Genomic DNA, 22,652 nt, shown 5'->3' on the forward strand with positions numbered 1-22,652 from the left:
TTTGGTTTTTTATAAAGTTTGTTGTATGACTTAATTTTTAGAATATTAATCATCAATTCTGCCACTGTATAGTAGTAACACATGTAAAAATATGTTTTTTTTTATTAATACTATTGTCGAAAATTATTTGTGTTACAAAATAAAACGTTGTTTGATCTTCACTAATTTTTTAGATTTATGTCTTTTATAAAAAAGCTATATTTTAAGTCAAGGTAAATAATTAATGTTTTTTTTATAAAATTTGAACTAATTTAAAGATTAAAGTGAAAGTTTAATTCAGTACTTTGAAAACATTTTGATGATCATAGCACAGGGTTTTTTAAGTTACCATGTGTATAATAATATGTGTATGTTTTTTTGGAAAAAAAGATATTAAAAGTTCCAAAATAGGGATCAATCAAATACTCAACTAATAATTTAATTTAATTATGTTACCGTTTTGAAATTATTACTTGGCCAAAAACTACACAGCGTTACAAAAATTGATTATTTGTCATTGTTGAGACGTTCAGTCTGCTTTCATATCTACACGAAGTCATTTTGAATCGATACTTTGTTGTTTACGTGACAATGTAATTTGTGTGTTACAAATGTGCATATTTATATTTGCCTGAGTGGGGGTTTTGTTAATGCGTCTACAAATATAACGCAATGAGTAGTAAGTCTACAAGCTCATTATCTCTCTATTTTTGTCAGTTATTGAACCAGTCTGTTTCAGTTTTGGAAGTTTGATGTTGCAACAGGCTTCGTGTTATATTACAATATTTGTTGGATTTGGTATTGATTTGGTTTATTAATTAGCTGCAACGAACATGTTTTTATTTTTTGTTTTATGAACCTTTTTTGTTCTATGAATCAATTATGTTTATTAACAGTTAAATAAAATTATGATTATATAAGATAGACTGAAATATTTAGCTCATCAAATAAGTGATACATTTCTTAAAATGGTAATTGATTTAAAAAATTTTGATTTTGTTTATCAAGCCTATTTTTCTGAATCAAATCTAAATTTCTTTAAGGATGAGACACCTTAAGTTATAAACTGTGTGAAACAAAACTTTGCTAGAAACTTATTACTTTAAAACACTAATTTAGAATAACAGTGAAAATACAATGTTTTAAATAAAATCGAATTAATTTAAACTAATTAGAATAAGTTTGTTGTAGTTTTTAGGCAACACTTGCTTGAGTAGAAATTTATTGATGCAAAAATACTGTAATGTCTCGTAATGATCAAATAGTTGGTTTTATTTGAAAGTACTTGTGTTAAATCAAATAACTGATAAAGCAAAGGTTGTTAATAGTTGTTTTACAACTTTATATAAAGAGCTGAAAATGTTAGCATAATTATCAATCGTTTTGACAAGATCATGATATATGTTTTTAGTACGTTTAAAACGAAAAGACGAATTCAAAGTTAATCTGAAATCATTGAAAATTTTTTAACTGTGTTTTAAAAATAAAATAATGATCCAGTACATCGTTGAAATATATAACAAGTAATTAGTGAATATGTTAAGACAGAGTATATTTTGTTTTCATTTTATGTTTTCAGTTTATAAAATGCAGGGAAATATATATTTAATTAATTTATATAGCTTGAATATATAACCTAAGTCATGATTTTTATGTAGTACTGGTTGTTGATAATGTCTGTTGTATCTAAAACAAAACTAAATTTTTATTTGCATAAAAACACAACTAATTTAATCACTGAAGTTGCTATTTTGAGAACAGTACAAAATATTTAACTAAATTTTACCATTGGCCTTGCTGTGAACATACTCAACTAGCAACTTGTTAACTTTCAGAAATTAGTTCTTACCACTTTATTTTAATTTAAACAACACACACACAACATGGGTTGCACGAGCTCGAAAGGGGAGGGAAACAGCGGCAACAAGCTGAGAAGCAACCAGATCGACAAGCAGATCAGAAAGGACGCGGAGCTGGCGCAGAAGAGCGTCAAGCTGCTCCTGCTGGGCGCCGGAGAGTCCGGCAAGTCCACCATAGCCAAGCAGATGAAGATCCTCCATCAGGACGGGTTCAGCGACGCGGAGAGGAGAAACTTCAAGCCGGTCGTCTACGCCAACACCGTCCAGTCGATGGTGGCCATCTTGAAGGCCATGGAGGCTTTCGACATCGAGTTCGCCGACGCGGCGCTGGCGGAGGACGCGCAGAAGCTCAGGCACGCCTCCTCGCAGATGGACGACATTGAGCTGAACGGCGACATCGGGCCGTCGCTGAAGAAGCTGTGGGCTGACGGCGGCGTGCAGGAGAGCTTCTCCCGGTCGAGGGAGTACCAGCTGAACGACTCCGCCGCCTACTACATGGAAGCCCTCGACAGGCTGTGCGACGCCGAGTACGTGCCGACGGAGCAGGACGTTCTGAGGACCAGGGTGAAGACGACGGGCATAATCGAAACGACTTTCGAGTACAAAGAGCTTAACTTCACTCTCATCGACGTCGGCGGTCAGCGGTCGGAGCGCAAGAAGTGGATCCACTGCTTCGAAGAAGTGACGGCCATAATATTCTGCGTCGGGCTGTCGGCTTACGATCAGGTGTTGGTGGAGGACGAGGAAACGAACAGGATGCGGGAGAGCCTGAAGCTGTTCGACTCCATCTGCAACCTGCCCTTCTTCCAGAAGACCTCCATGATCCTGTTCCTGAACAAGGTGGACCTGTTCAAGGAGAAGATCGAGCGCAGCCCGCTGTCCATCTGCTTCCCGGAGTACGAGGGCGACAACTCGTACGAGGACGCGAGCAACTTCGTGCGCCTGCAGTTCGAGGAGCGGAACAAGGATGAGGAGAGCAAGGAGATATACACGCACTTCACCTGCGCCACCGACACCACCAACGTCAAGTTCGTGTTCGACGCCGTCAGCGACGTCCTCATGAGAAAAATCCTGGATCAGGTGTTCGGGTCGGGATAGGGGTTTTTAACAGTGCGGGGCAAAGTTTGGAGAAAATTTTGCCCAGCTGTCAGATTCAGCTTTCCCATGACTTTGTTTTAAAGCGGTGTTTTGTACTTTGCACCAGGTATAGCAAGCAGTTTTAACGTTTAATATCTATCGTTTAGTTTTATTCTTCACTTATAACTTCATCACACTACTAGTTGTTTTTGTCAGTTTTTCTTTACCAAAATCTACTTATCTAAACAACTAAAATAAGTTGAATATATATAAACGCAATTAACTTTGGTATAGTAAAAAATAAGTCGAGTGATGATTTTTTATAAATTTAGTTGTTCCATATTTTATGGTGAAACGTGTTTTTATACATATACTTTTGTACTATACTACTTTTTATTCTAATAAGTATAAAATTTTGTGTATTTTTTACATGACTTAATAGTTGTTTTTTGCTGCTACTATTTTTATGTAGTTCCTCTACCTTTTGTTTATATTTTAGTAGTTTTAAATTCATAAAATTGACCAAATTTCAAAAGTTATAATTTTAAAACATAGTACTAAACAGAAAACAATTAGTTGTGTAATTTTCTTGTACATATCTAACTGCTGTCACCTTTTAATAGTTTTAAAAAGAATTAAATTGCGCGTTTATAAAATAAACTGGGTGGCCACTAAACCTAGAGTTTGACAAATAAGGCTAAAAAACCTGGAATTTTTGACAAAAATCATTGAAAAACCTGGAATTTCAAATAATTTTTACATGTTAAGTAGTGAAGTTTTGATTTGACACAAAAAAATTATCATATAGATTTAAAGTAACTTTACAGTATTTTTTCAATATTGTTATACCATTTAACACAGTTTTTTACTTAAAACTTAATTTCAATCTAAAATTAGACCCAAAAACGTGTACTTTCAAAAATGTTGAAGAAATTCAGAAAACCTGGAAGAAATTTCTTAAAAATCACTGGCCACCCTGAATAAATTCTACAGTTATTTTTTTACAAAGTTCTGCTGCTTTTTCTTATAATAAGAAGTTGAATTCAGATTGATTATGTCTACTTTGTTTTACTGTTCTTAAGTTTACTAAGCTCATTTCTTAATAAATTTTAGTTGTTTTTTAATATCTCAGAAGCAAATAAGAAGCTCATTTTTCCATCGGAGATAGCATACTTTTACAATATAAACTTTTTGACAGTTTTAAGGTATCATGTTGTAGCTTTTTACCAATAAAGCAAACATTACTAGATAAATGAGATTCATTTGTTTTAAAAGTATTTTAATACTTTTATTACAAACTTAATATATATAAAGTTTATTTTATACATAGTTTAATACTATAAGTTTTTTAATTGCATATTTTTTTAAAAAATTGATAACGTCTTGTTGTGAACAAAATAAAAAACTAGCACTTATTTTCTGCCGGTACAAAAGCTGGTGCTATGAACCAGCAATTAAAACTTTTTTAATGAAATATCAAAAAACATCTTTTTGTCTTTAGCTACTTTTTGTATTCCAGCTTTTTATGAGATTGACTTCTATGTTTTTATATTGTTCTTCTTCGATAGCCTAATTTCGTAGTGTTTTGTGGACTTTTCAGTTCATAAGGAAAATTGTATTGATGTCTCCTTTTTTTTTTTGATTACTTTATGCCAATTTAAAACAATAAACTGCATAGTGTTTTAATCGTTCGTATTTATGCTTATACACTGATACTGATATTACTAATAAAAAATTTGGATAGCTTAACGACTCCTATATTAGTATGTATGAAAAATTAACAAAGTTCATAGCCATTAAGTTTCTACAAAGTTTAACGTTTTAGTTTAGTTAGTATACATATTAACAATATATGCACTTTATTAAGTAAAAAGCTCTCTTTGACAATCAGGTATCTGTAGCTACTAATTAAATAAAAGTATAATGTGGTTGTCTTGTAAAGTTTTACAGCTACTGAAATTTTTATAAAAAAGTTATGTTGTAAAAACTAAATAGTAGTAGCCTTAAACTACACGTTTACTTTTCTATATTTTAACGCCAAATTTAAGTCCACTAACAATTCTTGCAGTGAACTCTAATGATTAATAACTTGAGTTAAACAATTAAAATAATGCAATAAAAACGGTGTTATTAGTTATATATCCAATAGAAACTATAAATCACTGTTAGTTCATTTAACCAAACAATAAATTTAGTAAATAAAAATAAAGTCTGTTTTACAAGTTACATACATACTTTTACTTGCGTGCACTTTAAAAACTTTAAAACATTTACTAAAAAAGAAAAATAAAACAACTTTGTTTTTTTTTATTTAAAAAACCTACAATAAATTGAAAATTGTGTGAGTTAGCAATAACAGCTGCATGAGTAAATATTCCAACACTTTCCAAATGTATTATTTTTGATTTATTGCAAAGAGATTCGACAAAATTGTTATATAATACAAGCTTGAACTAAATACATATATATAAAAAAGAAATTAAATGTTGTCGAAAAGCTTCCTACTGTGATGTCACTTCCGCCTCAACTTTTTGTATTGCTCGTTACGTCACAATGCTTGAGCAGTATGCGCTCTTTCTTAAAAGTTTTACTTTTTGTTCAATTTATATGTTTTTAAATATATATAGTTCAAATAAAAACTATATTATGTTTTAAAAAAGTAAATAGTTTGAAGACTTTTTAAATTGTTACTTAATAATTAATATAATATCACATTTAAATTGAATTTTAATAATAAACTTTGTTAGCTTATGAATATTTCTTGTTTTATTACTTAAAGATAAAAAAATAAGTTCTAATTAACAAATGTATTTTAAAATAAAATGTGTTTTTTGTTTTTTTTTCTTTGCAACACATGGTTGTACGTATTTTTCTTGGTCAAAAGTTAAGTGTGAACAGCAACAAAACGTCGAAAAAAACAACTAACTTATTTTTTTTAAATCAGTTTATTGCATTCAAATGTTACCCAAATAAGGTTGAAGAACACTTTTTAATCAATCTTGCAATGTTGCATGTGATAAAAATGACTACAGGTACATACATCAATGTCTTTGAAACCAAACGGTCAGTGTTAATAGTTCCGTTTGTTGTCGATTTGAAAAACTACATCAACTTATAAATTCACAACATAGCATCATGGTAAAATATTGTCGCTGTTTTCAATCACAGCAATGCTGATGCAGATATAATTAGCTGACAGTTTTATTTTGAATTATCTGTTTGAGCCATGCAAGTCGTTTGTGCACAGAGACACGGCAAGATAAAGTCGGTTTCTGCGATCAATTAGCGCTAAATGGTAATTCATTGGCACCAAACTTGACTTGTGACCGCCAAACAAGCTCAATACACATTTTTTTCAATCAAATTTGATTTATAAGCCGACTATCCCATACTTAGATCAAGGTGTTGAAATTGAAAATTACACTATCTAAATTTTTGATTCTGACATATTGCACAAAATGTATTTTAATTAAACACAATTTTTATTTTAATATTATCACATATAAAAGCAAATAAGTAATGTATTACTATTCAAGGTTATTAAGTTATATTTATAAAGCGTCCTTAGAAGTTTTAAAAGTCGTTCTTTTAGTTTTCCTTGTTATACTAATGCTAATTAAATTTGTATTGATCGAAAAGTGTTTTATAAGTCTTATCTTTAAACTTAGTACAATACGTTTTCTTGTAACTTGTATTATCAATTTAACAATTTACAAACATTTTGTATCTTCTTTTTTTTTTAATTTCTATTTGTATTGGTTCACTAAAACCTATTTTAGTAGTATTACCTTAAAACTTTTTTTTTCAATAATAGAAAACTTTAATAAGTTGTTATTTCGTTTTTATTTCAAAAGATATAAAATGAATTTTAGTATTAACACTTGTTAATATTTATCTAAAGTAGAAATTAAATAAATTACTTAAGATATATAAAAATAAACAATATTTAGAAGTGTTAAAGTTGAACTAAAACAAGAAATTTTCTCCAATCGCAGATTGGGTTTTTTAGATTCGCTTACACTTTAAGGCACTTCAGATTTACCACCTTACTTATCTATTTTAATTTTCTAAAATTAAATCTAATTATTTATTTATGCGTCAAGTTCTATATTCATGTAAGTGGCCGTAGAAATAAAACTGAGTATTGTTTTTTGCAAACCAAACTTCTTTCTAACTTTAATTTTAGATTACAAACATCGATTATAAAGTACTAAACGTAAGTAGTTAACGTTTTGTTAGTTACATTAAGTATATATTTTCCATATATTTCTAAAATGATGAAGAATATCAAAGTTTTGCTTTAAAAAAAATCAAAAATAGTTCTGCTAAATACACCTAAACAAACCAAGTATATTCTCACAATTACGAAACCACATAAAACAAAACAAAAACTTGAGAATACAGTTGCATAATTGATTTTGTAACAAACTTTTGCGGTTTTAGTTACACGTGATTCTGTCTGATTATCAGCTTTGAACGAAGAAGAATCTCGAAGGAATATATTCGAAGTTGCAGTAAGCTTGTGCAGATAATTTTACAAGAGAATCACGTCTGATTAGCTTCAAAACTGATTAAATCTCACTCAGGCTGTTTCCAAGCTATCCTGCCTTATTAATGCTTTGTTAAATTAAAAAAATAAACTTTGTATTGCTTTCCTGAGTGTTTGCTACTGCTTGTTTAAGCTCAAAAAAAAACATACTGTTTTAATTATTTCTAACCATAAACAGTAAAGTTTTTACACGACCAATAAGTTTTTGAACAAACTTACTGTAGAAACAATAACGAAATCATTGATGAAAAAGTTTAAAAAAATGTCATGTAAATATTTTTGTTGTTCATACAACTTGACAGAATGATGAAGTAAAATAGTGCATTGTAGCTTTGGAAATTTTAGGTGTGTGTACATAAAAAAAATCCTGTCCATTAGACTGCTACTAAAATTTGAGAACCACACTTAGTTGCTAAAACCTAAGAGCACTTTAATTGCAAAACCTTTTACTTTAGTGCGAAGGTTCGGTGTTTGTTTCGTAGAAACAAGAATATAGAAAATGATTAAATTAAAGAAATGTTTTAATCGATAACAAATTAATTATTATGTTTTTGAAAGGTTGAAAGCATTATTTTAGCACTCAGTTGTACAATTAAACTGTACACAAGTAATTTTATGTTTTGATTTATTGAAAAGTTTACTGGTTTTCTTTGATTTATAAATGAAGAAAGCTTTTAACATAGCATGTTTTTGCAACATATTCTTTATTCATTTAAGCTTTTAATTTCAATAAGAAGTGTTATACATCTTTATAAAGATAAAATAAATATAATTGTCTATATGTTTTAAAAACTAGTTATATGTATTTTGTACTCGAATTGTATTCATTGAGTTATAAAGTAAGCTTTGAACCGTAACCATAGGAATTATTAGACTATATAGTAAAAAAAATTAACTAAAAACAAATACTAGTGTATAATTAACAATACTTAAATACAATTAGTAATACTAAACGCTCTGATTGGATAAAACTGCATTCGCTTACAATTTTACCAAGTTAGATTGAATAACAAGACGTTTGATTTTATTTTTAATATAAACCTTGAGTAGAATAAAGCTTGAAACTTCCACACTATGTACATTTTGTATACATCCGATAACTTTCATGGTTGTTTGCATTTGCTTGTAACTCCACTTATCAGCGTACAAGATACATGTGTGCTCGTGTTGCGAAACTGAATGAAGTTTTTGTTGCTCAATCGTAAACAACTTGTACAAGCGAAATTATACAACTTGAAAATTGCTGTTGTTGTGTAGCGTTGTTTTGAATTTATGTTTAATCGAAGCAATTTTTCTTCTTAACTTGTTTTAATTGTAGTTTTGATTTTTGTCGAAATTAAAATGAATAGGCATTTTCAATATTTTTTCTGTCAAGTTTTGAAAACAATAGTTTCTGTGATAATTGATAAAATATTTACGTTTGAGTAAAAATATTTCGTTTTCTAATAATATAGAAAATAAATCAAACAGTTGTGTTGTTGTTTAGTTTTATATACCTTTAAGACATTTCAAAATTGTTTTAGTTAACGGTTCATTTTTTACTTAACCTGAGCTTAATATTAATAATAAAAGAAGTTTTAAATGATATGGTTTAAAATCTACAAATAAATTTAAAGTCCTTAATAATTCTTAAATAAGAAATTGTTGAAAAAGTTTTAAGAGATAAATGTAACTTGACAAAAATAATCATACAGCTAATTTTACTTGATTCAAGCTGTTACTTGATCATAAATTTTGTAAATTCAGTGTTTTGGATTTTTGTTGTTTTAAAAAAAATTGTGTCTCTTGTTTTACATTTTTTTTCTATTTTTAGCTTACAAAAACATAATATCCACAACATCGCTGAAAATAATCAATTTTATTATAACAAGTAAAAAGCACACGTTTAAATTGTCTTTAGATTGTATAGAAAAGTATAATTTGCCTCAAAATGACAACTCAAGATAAACAACTAGGTCTAAATGATTTACAGGTTTTAATTATCGTGTACACAATTAAAGCTTAATTTTAAAAAATGCTGTCCTTAATTGTAAACAAAAATATTTCAAACATTTTTTTGTCATGCTTCATAGAAATAATTATAAATAAATGTAAAATAGATTTAAATAGCTTTACAGCAAAATAAACTTTAATTTTGGCTATAAACTCTCCTTAAGTATAAACAAAAAAATATTTTTAACATTTCTGTAGTGAAAAATTATAGCCTTCAGTTATTATATACTCAATTATAAATCAAATAATTGCCAAATGCTGTTGAAGTTATAAACAAAAGCTTTTTTTTTCCACACATTTTCATTTGCTTTTCTAAGTTTCTTAGTTGGTAGAAATTATATTTTTAATTATAAAGTAATTGATTGCCAATTACTGTACTTTTGTTTGTTTAAAATCTAAACAAAAAAAATATACTTTTCAATCATTTTTGTAGAAAGTTAACTTTCAAGCTGATGCAGCACTAAAAACTAAAGCTGAAGAAATTTTATTTTGCTTGGTGTTAAGTTGTTAAGAAGACATACAAATTGATTGTTTAGTAACAGAATTGTGTAAGCAACTCATCAGCTGTTACTAGCATGTTACAGCTGTTGATTAATTTCATTGAGATTCTGCTTACCATTAAGTTCAATGTTTGCTGCAAGTAAAACTTTTCATGCCTGTTATTAAGTAAATGTTTTTTATACTTTATAAAATTTAACAGTAGTTTCCTTAAGATTGTGTAAAAACTTATTTAGAGTTTTCTTCTTTTTTAAATAAAATGTTATTTGTTACTATATTTTTTAATTTGGTAAATAGTATTTAGTTTTTTATAGTTGGCTATCTAGCTTATTAAACATGCAAAAGTTGATTTCTTAAGTCTTGGCACAACTTAATTTTTTTTTTTTAAATACTAGTTTTTTTGTTAAATAAAGTTTTATTCAAAGAAATCTGGTAAAGCTAGTTCGCATTAATTTTTATTTATAATGCTTTTATTTTTGTTTCACCCACAATTTTTAAAAGCAAATAAGTATAAATTATAATTTACTCCTAAAAAAATGACGTTTATTTTATTACGCATATTACCTATAAAAGTTTAAATAAACAAACAACTTTTTATAGTTTTTGTAAAAAAAAAACTCCTTTAGTATAAAGCCTACTGATTACCTATATAAATTCATACTTTTATTAACTCACTCAGTGGTTCTTTAAACTCTTTTAAAACAAACTTGACTTTTTAAATTTTTACTTGCATGCGTAACTTGATTTAAGTCGTAGTTTTTACTTAGTTGTTAATTAACAACAATCACCGTTTTAAGAGTATTTTTGTTGTTCGTATGTGTTTTGGTGACTCTTGTTTAATTTTGTTTAGAAAACGCGTCCGCCCACTCACATCAGTCGGTTTGCGTTGAACACTGAAGTTACTCGAATTAATTTCGAAACGCGTAAATTGAAAAAAAATTGTTTTCAGGATTACAAAACAAAGCTTAAAGCCAGCTGTCAGCGAATCTGGAATTTTTTGTTCAGTCAGTTTTACTGCAGCGTTGAAATGTGCGTCTTTCGAGCATTTTAACAGCTTAATATCATGTTTCGACTTCGCACATGCTCGTGAAAAACTGCAAAAATACCTCTTAAATGACACAAAGCAAAATATGACAAAAGTGTAAATTTCCATTTAAGCATGGGTAATACCGTTCAATATTAAAAGAAGCAAAAATTGTGTGCAACAAAATTTTTCAGAAGTAAGAAGCAGATATTGTGTATTAGAACAGTTTACGAAGTTAGTGACACTTGGGGTAGCTACTTTAAATAATATTCTTTAAAACTTGTAAACTTGTTTTAATTATCCAATTTCGCAAAAAATTCTCAATGAATTTTCAATACTTACATTAATAAATCAAGAAATTAATTTAAAAATTTAATGCTTTTTATATGTATGAAAAATACGGCTTTTCATTAAAAGCTGCTACAATGCGAGGTTGTCATTTTTGATTGATCAGTTTTCGTCTTGTTTCGATTTTTTTGGCAAAGTATTGGTATTAGTATTTATTTTATTTGTAACCTCTAAAAAACTCTATAATTAGTGTTAACAAGTACCAAGCTTCAAAGTAAGCTAATGGAGTTTTGGACTGGTTAAAACTGAATAGATAATGACTAAACAAGAAATTTTATTTGTTAATGCATTTATTGTTTGGTTAACTTAAGTTTTGAAATAATTTAATTTAAGTACGTTGTTTTTATTTTAAAATAAGTAAAAATGTTAACCTTATAAAATCGTGACTTGCATTGTTTATTCACAGTAATAAAAATGATAACACTACTACCACTCATATTTTAAACTGTATATACTAGTATACAGTTATATACTGCAGAAAATGTCATTAATGACTTGAATCATAAATCATAACAAGCATTTTACTCCAAGTTTATTATTATAATTTCCAAGCAAACTGAATTTAGAATTTCCAAATATACATACCGTAAGCATTTTTCAATATAAAAAAAGCCAAATACTTATGGTGTCTCAATTTGATGAATATTTAATATGTTACTAATTGGAGAATAAATTATAGATTTTTAATTGAAATAATGTTAAGTTTTCTTCTAATATCTAAAAATAAAAGAATAATTTTTCCATCTGAAAAACTTTCATTGTTTTGTATTTAGTATTTTTTTTACATAATACAAAATAAATGACCAAAATAAGTATTTTATAAAAGCTAGAAATTTAGTGTTTATATTAGTTCTTTAGCAAAACTTGTATAGATTGATAATTAAATTCATCCTTGTCAAAAATTTTAAACGTGTACTTATCGAAAGTAAATATCTAACTTAACTATTAAGTTCAATTTCCAGTTTATTAAAATTAATTTATAGTAATTCTTAATATTAAAGTTCAAATAATTGTTCATTTAATCATTTTTGACCATTTGATTAAAATTTCAATACAACTTTTTTAGCTTGAACTTTTTGATGCTTGTTGTAGTAATTTGTTATTGCATGCTGACATACCATGGTAAATTCTAGTTAAAAAAAAAGTATGATTAAAATAAATAATTATATAACCATCTTGATTGCAGCGAACAAGACGGAGGACGCGGAGCCGCCCAAGGAGGGCAAACAGCGCCTTCTAGTGTTGAGCTCGAGCGGGTTGCTGACGGAACACGTGATCACTTGCAAGGCGCACTCGGGCGAGACGGTCGTGAAGGAGTATTCGCCCATCGAGGCGAGCGTCGCTTCCGCCCGTTGCTGGAACTTGCAGAGGTTGAAATATTGAGTGAAAGTTTTCTTTTTTGTTGTATTAAAAGTTACTAAGAGATATTTTATAATAAAAACGCCCCGTTAAACTGTTATTTGGTACTGTAAAGTCCTTGATGAATACAAAAACCAAAGCAGACTTGTTTACAATTTTTTTTTAAGTAAAATGTATAGTAATTTATGAATTTTAAAATCGTCAACTTTGAAAAATGCAAGCGTTCAACGTGAGTTTTGTAAAAACAGAAGAACAAATTGTCAATTTGAAGAGATTTAAACCAAAAAAAAAATGCATACAGGCACTCAGTTTGGGACATACTTCCTTACAAGCTGCACCACAAAAACTCCCTCCTCAGAATGTTCAGGAAATTTTCTCCGCAAGATGGCGCCGTCGGGGACGTGAAGACGGAGCAGCCGAGGCGGCTCACAAACGGGGATGCACCCGACATGAACGGGGAAACACCGAACCAGAAAGTTCCCGTTTGCAGGGAATGGCAATCGCAGGTGAGACTTGGAAATTGATTGATGTGTTGTTTGAATTTTATTTTTTTATAAGGTTGTGTATAAGGTCCGAATAACATTAGTTATTTATTTGAATAAAATTCCTGGTTGAAATATCAATCTATTTTTTGTTAAATTTATTCATACTAGAAATTTTTGTAACCGGTGTAATAAGTTTTAAACTTACTGTACAAAAAAAAGTTCAGTTTTTAATTAGGAAGGTCAAATTGTAATGTTAGTAACGGTTGCAGCGTTTCTTTTTTATTAGTTGTTTTTTAAATATTAGTATATTTTTAGTTCTTGTATTTAAAAATCATATCCTAGTGAAAATTAAAAAGTTTACGTAAAATTTGAAACAGTCAATTAAGAAATGAGTCACAAAAATTTATAAATGTTGTCTGTTGTCAAGTAAAAATTGTTGGTTCATCTCAACTTAAATTTGTTGTACGTATATTATTGTAAAAAACACTAAATTATTAAAACGCTTAGCAAAACAAGCTTTGTTTTTACTTTACGAGTTTTACCTAGTGCAAACTAAAGTATCAACTTAGAAAGCGTTAAACAGCTGAAAAAACTCTAATCTATTTTTGAAAGTTATCTCCTTTTTTTAATAGGTAAGTTGTAAATGGGGAAAAAGAAACATTAACCTCAATTGACTTATTATATGTAACTGCCAAATGGCTCGTAATTTGTCACAAAAATGCTTATAGTTTGTTATGCAACCAGAAAGCGGTACGAAGGTTACATCACTGACTCGCTCTGCACATTACACGGTTTAACACATAATATGGGGCTCATTACACAAACGCATGTGTTATCTAATGGCATACATATATATATCCGTCTGCAGACCTTCTATAAATTGATTTTTTCCAGATAATTTTGTCACGTCCAAGTCATTCATCTCGGTTTTTTTTTCTACAATTTAAAACAAGTTATTTTTATTTATTTTTTTTTATTCTGATAATATGCGTTTACTACAGCTTTTTTATTGTTTTAAAAATAGAATAAAACCTTTAACGTTACTAAAATTAACTTAAAGTAATGCTCAAATCTTGATTTTCGTAAATCCAGTTAGACTGAATGTAGTTAAGAATTAGTAAGATTTTTTTTTAAACGTTCCCACATAAAAAACATTAATTAGTTTATTTTGTTGACATGTCTTAAATAATTTCTTACAATATCAAGTTATCTCAAACTCCTTTGGTTGTTGTGATTAACGCTTTACTAGTTCTAATAAAACTTAGCAAACAGTTTCAAAAATAACCGAGCATTCTTTTAAAATAAGCCATACTCTGAAAATTGGTTATGTAGGAAAACAACCAAAAATTTTAATTATTGAATAAGTAAAATTTTGCTATTGAAATGGTGTCTACTTTAACATTAATTACCTACTCGCAGCAAATTTTTTTACGAGCACTTCTTTCTTATGCTGCTCACAAGGTTCACTAGAACTAGTCCAGTTTAGCAGAATTTAATATACCACTTGTTTATTTACTTCCCCCACACTGTGAGCAACTTGAAATCTGCCTGCGAAACGAACAAATTGACGCAATAAACTACCGTGCTAATAAACTTCACACTTCTTGACGAGAACAATGAATTATTTATGGTTTGTTTGAAGTATTTATAAAACTAGTGCACACATGACACAAGCAAACTGCAAAACACACAGCATAATCTCGCGTCTGAGCGAGTGTTATATCATAATTAGTGATGTACCGGACTCACTATCCGGGTCCGGGTCCGGCCGGATATTGCCATTTTTGTCTGATATCCGGATCCGGCCGGACTCTAATTTGAAAAAAAAGTCCGGATCCGGTTCCGGCCGGATTCTAATTTGAAAAAAAAGTCCGGGTCCGGTTCCGGCCGGATTCTAATTTAAAAAAAAAGTCCGGATCCGGGTCCGGCCGGATCCTAACAGAGATCCGGCCGGACCCGGATCTAGTTAGTAAAAAAGAGCATGCTGAAAAGTATTTTTTCAAAAACAAACCCTGTGAAAATTAATAAGAGTCATTTTCGTCAGTCAAAATTAAACACCTACCGTGATTGGCTCATTTTGTACACGTGACTAATTTACATTTGTTTACATTTAAACTTTAAATAAACATTTCATAAAATGCAACTCTTTACATATGTTGTAAAATTGAAAACTTTGGAATGAATACTTGCACTATTTATTATTTAAAGTTGAGCTCAGAGAGTATTTAGAGTTAATACGGTTGAATGTATGAGCCAATGAGAATCATATGACGATATGTTTCAAACTAAATACTGATGCAACAAAACATCAGAAAATTACAGGCAGTTTATATGTAAGAAGTTAGTTAGTTTGGTGTGTAGCTTGAAGCAACAAAATATCTTGAACGTTTTTGTGAATGCTTATTGTAAGTAGTGTTTTGTCTTAAAAGTGAATATTTCAACAGGTGTTTAATTGTTTAAATATTTAAGCCAGGTTTATAGTTTAATAGTTTATTAAAAAATTTACAGTTTTTTGTTTACTAAAAGTTTTATTTAATTTTTAGTTTTTTATTTTAAGTCTTTTGATATAGATTTAAATAGCTTCCAGTTTTTAAAGTGTTACCGAAGTAATTAATAATTTTGTATATGCTAGTATTTCTTGTTGTGTTTTATATAAAAGATTCATCACTCAAAACTGTCGTGTCTGATTATAGAAAGTAGTCTCAGTTAGAATTTAGTATTTGTTAGATATTAATTAAATAAGGTAGGATTTAATTATGATGGGTAGTACTGATAAGTTAAGTGTACCACAATCAGTCCACAATTTTACTACCTTTGCTAGCTGTTCTACTCATTATTAGATTAAAGTAATTTTTCAGTTTTTAAAAACCTCATTCTGACTCAGGCTTGTTTATACTCACTCTAGCTAGTTTTATTGACTTAAATAGTGGCAACCTTGCTAGTTTGAAAATTTTTGGGAATTTTAGAAAACCTTGGACTGCCTCAGGCTAGTTTAGTTTTTTATAAAAACTCAGGCTAGTTTTCTTTTAGATTTTGAATGAGTTTGAGCTGATCCAGCTTTCAATATTTTGTAATTTTCTAGTGTATTTTGTTCAAGAACTTGATTTCAGATTTTTAATTGTAAATAACACCTAAATTTGTAAACCTTGAGGCTAGCTGTTCTACTTATTATTAGATTAAAATTTTATTTTTTTCAGTTTTTAAAAACCTCATTCTGACTCAGGCTAGTTTATTCTAGTGATGTACCGGACTCACTATCCGGGTCCGGGTCCGGCCGGATATTGCCATTTTTGTCTGATATCCGGATCCGGCCGGATTCTAATTTGAAAAAATAGTCCGGATCCGGTTCCGGCCGGACTCTAATTTGAAAAAAAAGTCAGGGTCCGGTTCCGGCCGGATTCTAATTTGAAAAAAAAGTCCGGATCCGGTTCTGGCCGGATTCCAGTTTGAAAAAAAAGTCCGGATCTGGGTCCGGCCGGACCCGAAATTGTGGGTCCGGTACATCACTAATCATAATACGCAATACACACACAAATATATTTGCTTAGAGATATCATAACAAGTGAAAATTGGAATCAAGCATGGACCGTTGAACAATGATAAGTAGCACTCAGATGAATAAATTCATGAAAGTTGTGTATTGCAAATATTTTTTTGAAACATTTATTTGTACGGCTGCGTTTATAATTGGTGAATATCTTATTAAACAAATACTATTTTGACTTATTTTCAAAAATGTCACCTGTTCAGTACTGTGCTGTGTATATTAAGCATGGAACACCACTATGACATCATAAAAAAATACCATTTTATTATAAATCAGCTTGTATAAACTAAAACTACGTAGGAAGTAATTTATATATGATCAACTTAAATAAATTTGAACAGCTTACATAATCGTTGCTTACGTTTTTTTTTGTTTTTATACCACACTTTTGTTCATAATACGAACTACTTGTTTAATTATGATCTGATATTGAGAGTTTAAACTTTAAACCTTTAAAGGTTACCTCTGTATAATACATGATGCCTGTAGTTGTAAGCTAGTTTTAGGAGTCCATTTATTGTAATAATAAGAGAAACGTAATGCTATTTATCTTTTATTATACTAGCATTATTTGACAACAAACTTTCTTCTGTACTGTTATTTACAAACGTTATTAGGATTTAAACTCTTTTTAGATTAAGATTTTCTCTTAGTTTTTTAAGTAAAAATTTCATTTTAGTCTGTAATAAACTTACTTTTTTTTTTGATTTTGAAAGTTGCGTTATTTATTTTATGTTTTGTAAATCAAATATTAACTTTTTTAAATTTGATAATTAATTTTCTTGTAATACATAAGTAAAAAAAAATAAAATTAAGTTACTGCTAATACTAGTTTAACAATGAAGATAAGTTTTTTTTTTAGAATTTGAATTTGTATCTTTATAGAATAATCGTTCAAGTTGTAGTTCTTGTTTCCAGATAAAAAATGTAACTTAGTAAGTATCTAGTTTAAAAAGTGTTTGGTTTTTTACATTACATTTTTGTTTTTAAAACTTCACCAGTTATATGTAAAGTATCAAGTTAAGCACATATATACTTATCACTTATTTATGTTTAAAAATAAATTTAAAATTTTTTTACTGATTTTGTAATACCCACAGACATTAACTTAAATTGTTTAACAACTACTTCAAGGTTAACTTAACAGTGTTGTAAAACTTCCTTATTGTATATTTTCAATGTACAGTACGTTCTTGAAATTGGTAGTATGAAAAGTTCTGTTTTACAATAGACTAAAACATGATTTTGTAAAGTTTTACAAACTAGACTACAAAGTGTACTTGTAAAAAACTAAAAATAAAAAAATATGTTTTCAAGATAAAAGTAAAATCTTAAATGATTAATTGTAGTCTTTTTGTAATATTTTTTTTTTAATGAAAACTAAATTGAAAATGTTTCAAATTTGAAAAGTATGAAAACTTAAAGGTTTTTAAAAACGTTGCTTTTTACATATAATAACTTAATGTTTTTAATATTTTTTTAAACGTATATATTCATAAACTTGAAAATAAAACTAATCGCATTAACTTACTGACAATATTTCTATACCAATTTGTCTAACTTATATTCAAAAAATATGTTCTAGAAAAGTTACATAAGTCAATTACAATCATTTAAACTATATACAGACTCACGCCAAGCAACTTTAATTAAATTTTATGGTTTTTGATTTTAATTGCCTAGTTTTAAGAAACAACGTCCTATAATTTTTTTAATCAAAAAGTAACTGCTAATATCAATAATATTATATTAATAATCACAATATAATTTTCAAATTTTAACTTATTTAATTGATCTTGGTACCCTGTGAAATAACATTATTTTCTTTATTTATTAAAATTGTTGGTAAACATTTTTACTACATTCTTGTTAAACAATCTTACAGAGAATGTCGCTAGTTCAATAAACTAGTTTAACAATACTTTTAAGGCTATTCAAGCAAAAAACTAAATGTTTTTTTACAACTTTTTCAAAGTAAGCAATTAATTCTGTTTGAAAAATTTAACTAGTGGATTAATAACTATGTTGTGCTAAGGTTTCAGCTACATTTTCTTATGAATTTACGAAACTAAAAGATATTCATAACCTATTGTTGGTGTTATTACTAGATTAAATCTTAAAAATAGTACAGAGCCTATATACTGAAAATATATACCTACACTATTATATTGTCGTAATAAAAATAATTACTTATTTTCCTTGTAAGATCTATTATTGAGTAAAAAAACATTATATTTCAATTGAATAAGTTTTTTGACGATAAAATATGTAAAATAGCATTGATGTTATCCAACTACGTTTATTTAGTCTAAAAAAAACCTATGGAGTGTTTTTTTTTATAAAGGCTTTCATAAAGGACTATAATTAAAAATTCATTTATTTAAAAATTAAAATCAAGAGAACATGTATTTTGAAAACTTCTATAAATTTTTGTAACTGTTTTATTACATTTACTTTTTTCGTATGCCTTAAATACTGTACATTGGAAAGAGGGTCAAACAAAGTCAGCTGTAATTTTGTGTTTTTGAAACATCATTTTTACATCAATTCAATATATATTACATCAATGTATGTTTAAAACATCAATTTAAAGTATACTTGATTTGTAAAACATCTGCTTTATTTTTTCATCAACTAAATTCATCACTTTTACTCACGATTATTGATTATAAATTGTCACGATATTTATATTAAATCTTTATAATTTCTCAAAATTATTCAAATTCATTTGAATAATTTCCAAAAAAAAAACATGATGAAGCTATAAAGAAATAAAAAAATAATAACTTAAATTGAAGTTAGTAGTAAATATAAATTTAAGTTTATCCATAATTTAATTTTCTAATTATATTTTTAACACAGCTTTAAGTTTAAAATTGAAAAAAAGTGTTTTTTTTTTATTTGTAATAACAATCTATGTTTGTAACTTATTATAATAATAGTATTTCATAAAGATGTAAGTCAGAAGTTTTACGACTTTATTTTACATTCTTTGTCGTTTAAAGTATACTACATTCACTCAAATTAAATTTTAAAAATGCATTATTAAAAGTTGTATAAAAACTGTTCATATTTAATGAGTTTGGAAAGTTTAATAACGTTATAAAAAGCCTATAATTTAAGATTTGATATATCAAAATATTGATGTTATGCAACTTTATAGATGTTTTGTGTCGACGGTTATAAAGATGCGACCTTTTCAAAAGTCTTAAATATGTTAAAGTTTTCAGCAATAAATTTTTACCTTCACATGACTTGAAAAGTCAAACGCTTTAAGCAATTAAACGTGATTTATTTGCTTGGCAATAATTTTTTAATAAAAATTAATTTCTTATTGAAAAAATGGAAAAAATTTTAGCTTCTTAATATTTTAAATGAAGTTTTTACAATCTCTAAAAATTTTTGGAAAACATGCATCACATCTTGGTTTTACAACTTACTAAATTAGTTTTAAAATTTATGATTTTGTTAAACTGTTTTCACTGTTGAAATATTATAGTTTTATAACCTTCTAAATGGTTTTACCCAGTAATAAAGTATAAAGGCTCGAAAGATTTACTTTCGTTCTATACAGCAGCTGACGTATAAAAAATATTTGATAGACAGTTGTTTTGACACTTCATCTCAAGATTTTAGCGAATAGATATTACTGCCTGCGTGTTATCGGTTTACTTTATCTGTTTAAGAATATTTTCCACAAAACTAATTTTTAGGTGCGTTGAATTTGTTAATTAAATATATTTTATTTGCATGATTAGGTAGTTGGAACAAAAGCATATATTAAACTCTCTTTCCAACATTTAAAAAAAGTTCAACTTATCAGACAAAATGGTGTAATACCACCTTGAAATTAAACAAATTTATAAAGATGTTTTAATTTATTTTTTCCAGTGAACTTATAAGTTTTCTATTTTTATACACTTATAACTTTCGGTAGATAAAACAAACTTAATTGTTGGGAAATAAACCAAGTATTGCTGTTTATTACTTTTGAAATTAGTACTTAACTTATTACTAGTCAACTTCCATTGTAAACCGCAAAACTTCTTTTTAGTGTTTATGTTGAACAAAACAACAAATTAAAAAAAAAAGAGAAAGATGTTGTTAAAAACTGTTTTACTTATTTAGTTTGTATCAAAAACTTGAAGATTAAAAACAATAAATATGTTCACCATCACATCTTGTGTTAAAAGTACTTTATTGTGCACACTTTTCACAAAGCTAATTTAAATTTCCACATTTTTTATTAAAAACTGTTAATAAATTTATTAAAAATAATAAAAACGAACTCTGAAACAAAAACACTTCAGTTCTTTATTTTATAATTGTTCACTAAAACAACGGAAATGATGCATTATTACGTCATACAGGTGGAGAACTACACGCACGAGGGACCCCACAGAAGATTGTGGCTGGGACCCCAGTTCAACTTCGCCCCGTACGGCCTGCCCGACACCACGCCGTGCCTCACCGCACAATCCAGGTTTGTGACGTCACAAACAAATGTTTTCCGCTGTTTCATTAAAAGTGTTTCGTTAATTATAAAGGTGATAAAAATAAATGATGCTTTAAACTTCAGAATGTGATGATTTTACAGATGCATAACTGTGAGATCGAATATTTTCCTTGAAATTTTTTTATTTATTTAGTTCGTCGTAATAAAATCGGATTTTAGAGTTTTTGTTTGTTTAGCTTGTTTTTCCATTACCATTTCATGTGTTAACTTATTTTAATTTAGTTTATTTTAAAGATTTTTTTTGAACTGTTATTTTTATGTTTAGTCAGTAAATCTATATTTTCAATCATGATTCATAAACACAGTTCGGTACTAGCTGACGCGAGGCATCAAACGGAAAATTCAAACTATTTCGATTCGCACATCACCAGTAATTTGTTAGTTTCTAATTTTTCTTTTGCTACATGTTTTTGTATTTATTTTTTGTAATTTGTTATACATTTAGCAAATTATAAAAGTGTTACTATTTATTAAGTTTCATTAAAGTCATACGTTGTTTAAGTTAAAGTTTTATGTTTAACACATAATATCAGTAACGTTCATTCAAGATGTGTAAATTTGAAAATTAAAAAGCACGATTTGTAAAATACAAATTTTTTTTTAATTAGATATTTTATGTGTTTTGTTTTCTTTTTAATTATTCACTTGTTTAATTATTTGAAATTTTTGGAAAGTTAAAAAAAGATTGCAATAAGATAGTTTTTATTGACATTTTTCAAAAGTTAATTTTTAAACAATTTCTATCAAACTCTTTTTCAAAGATAGCTACATTTAGAACAGATATAAAATCAGTTTAAATAAGTTTATACTTGAAAAACGAATTTTTTTTGGAAATAAATGAGTTATAGAGTTGGGGGCATTTTAAACAACTTTCTTATACAAAATAAGTACAATCATTTTTTCATAAACGGCTGTCTACCTTACATAAAACTGGTTTTTACTTTTTACTCTTATTAATTATTATCTTTTTAAACTTAAAAGCTAATGTAAGATGCGCATTTTTAAAATTAAAGCTCAAAACTTAAGGAAACTTCTTACTTAATTTTATTTTGTTCAGAGCTTCTGCGCCGATTTCAATCACCAATAAGAGGAATTTGGACAACAATGACGTAATGCAAGTTGGTTCCGGTCAGTTGGGTTTTAATATTACGATCAAACTATAACCATTTGATAACAATAAAAAACATAAGCTGTAAATTGACTCAAAATCCAAGTAACATGGCCTCAGTCAAGTATAAAAAAATCAGCAAGTAATAGTCAATAAGTTAATACTTACATAAAAGACATATTATTGTGACTTTTAAAGTTGTTGTTTAGTTTTTGCATTTGAGATTTAACACCAAAGTTTGAATGCTCATCAAAGCTAAACAAACTATAAACTAAGCAGCTACGATTTTACTAAAACTACTGATAATTTAA

At 28.1% G+C, this 22,652-nt stretch overlaps 1 protein-coding gene and 1 pseudogene across 2 annotated transcripts in view; both read left to right on the forward strand.

Moving 5' to 3' along the window:
- LOC145837885 (BCAS3 microtubule associated cell migration factor-like) overlaps window positions 1-22,652 on the forward strand; it is a 70,655-nt gene that overhangs the window by 46,487 nt on the left and 1,516 nt on the right. For both annotated transcript variants that reach the window (XM_082945367.1, XM_082945368.1), the window contains exons 15-19: window positions 12,513-12,696; window positions 12,987-13,191; window positions 21,088-21,200; window positions 21,539-21,610; window positions 22,291-22,361. In XM_082945367.1, coding sequence (XP_082801493.1) covers window positions 12,513-12,696; window positions 12,987-13,191; window positions 21,088-21,200; window positions 21,539-21,610; window positions 22,291-22,361 — 645 coding nt within the window. The remainder of the gene's footprint in view (window positions 1-12,512; window positions 12,697-12,986; window positions 13,192-21,087; window positions 21,201-21,538; window positions 21,611-22,290; window positions 22,362-22,652) is intronic.
- Window positions 1,742-4,601, forward strand: LOC145838637 (guanine nucleotide-binding protein G(i) subunit alpha pseudogene; annotated as a pseudogene).

This window comes from Thalia democratica, chromosome 6 (genome assembly GCF_965202585.1).
Source record: "Thalia democratica chromosome 6, ktThaDemo2.hap1.1, whole genome shotgun sequence".
Classification (NCBI taxonomy): Eukaryota; Metazoa; Chordata; class Thaliacea; order Salpida; family Salpidae; genus Thalia; species Thalia democratica.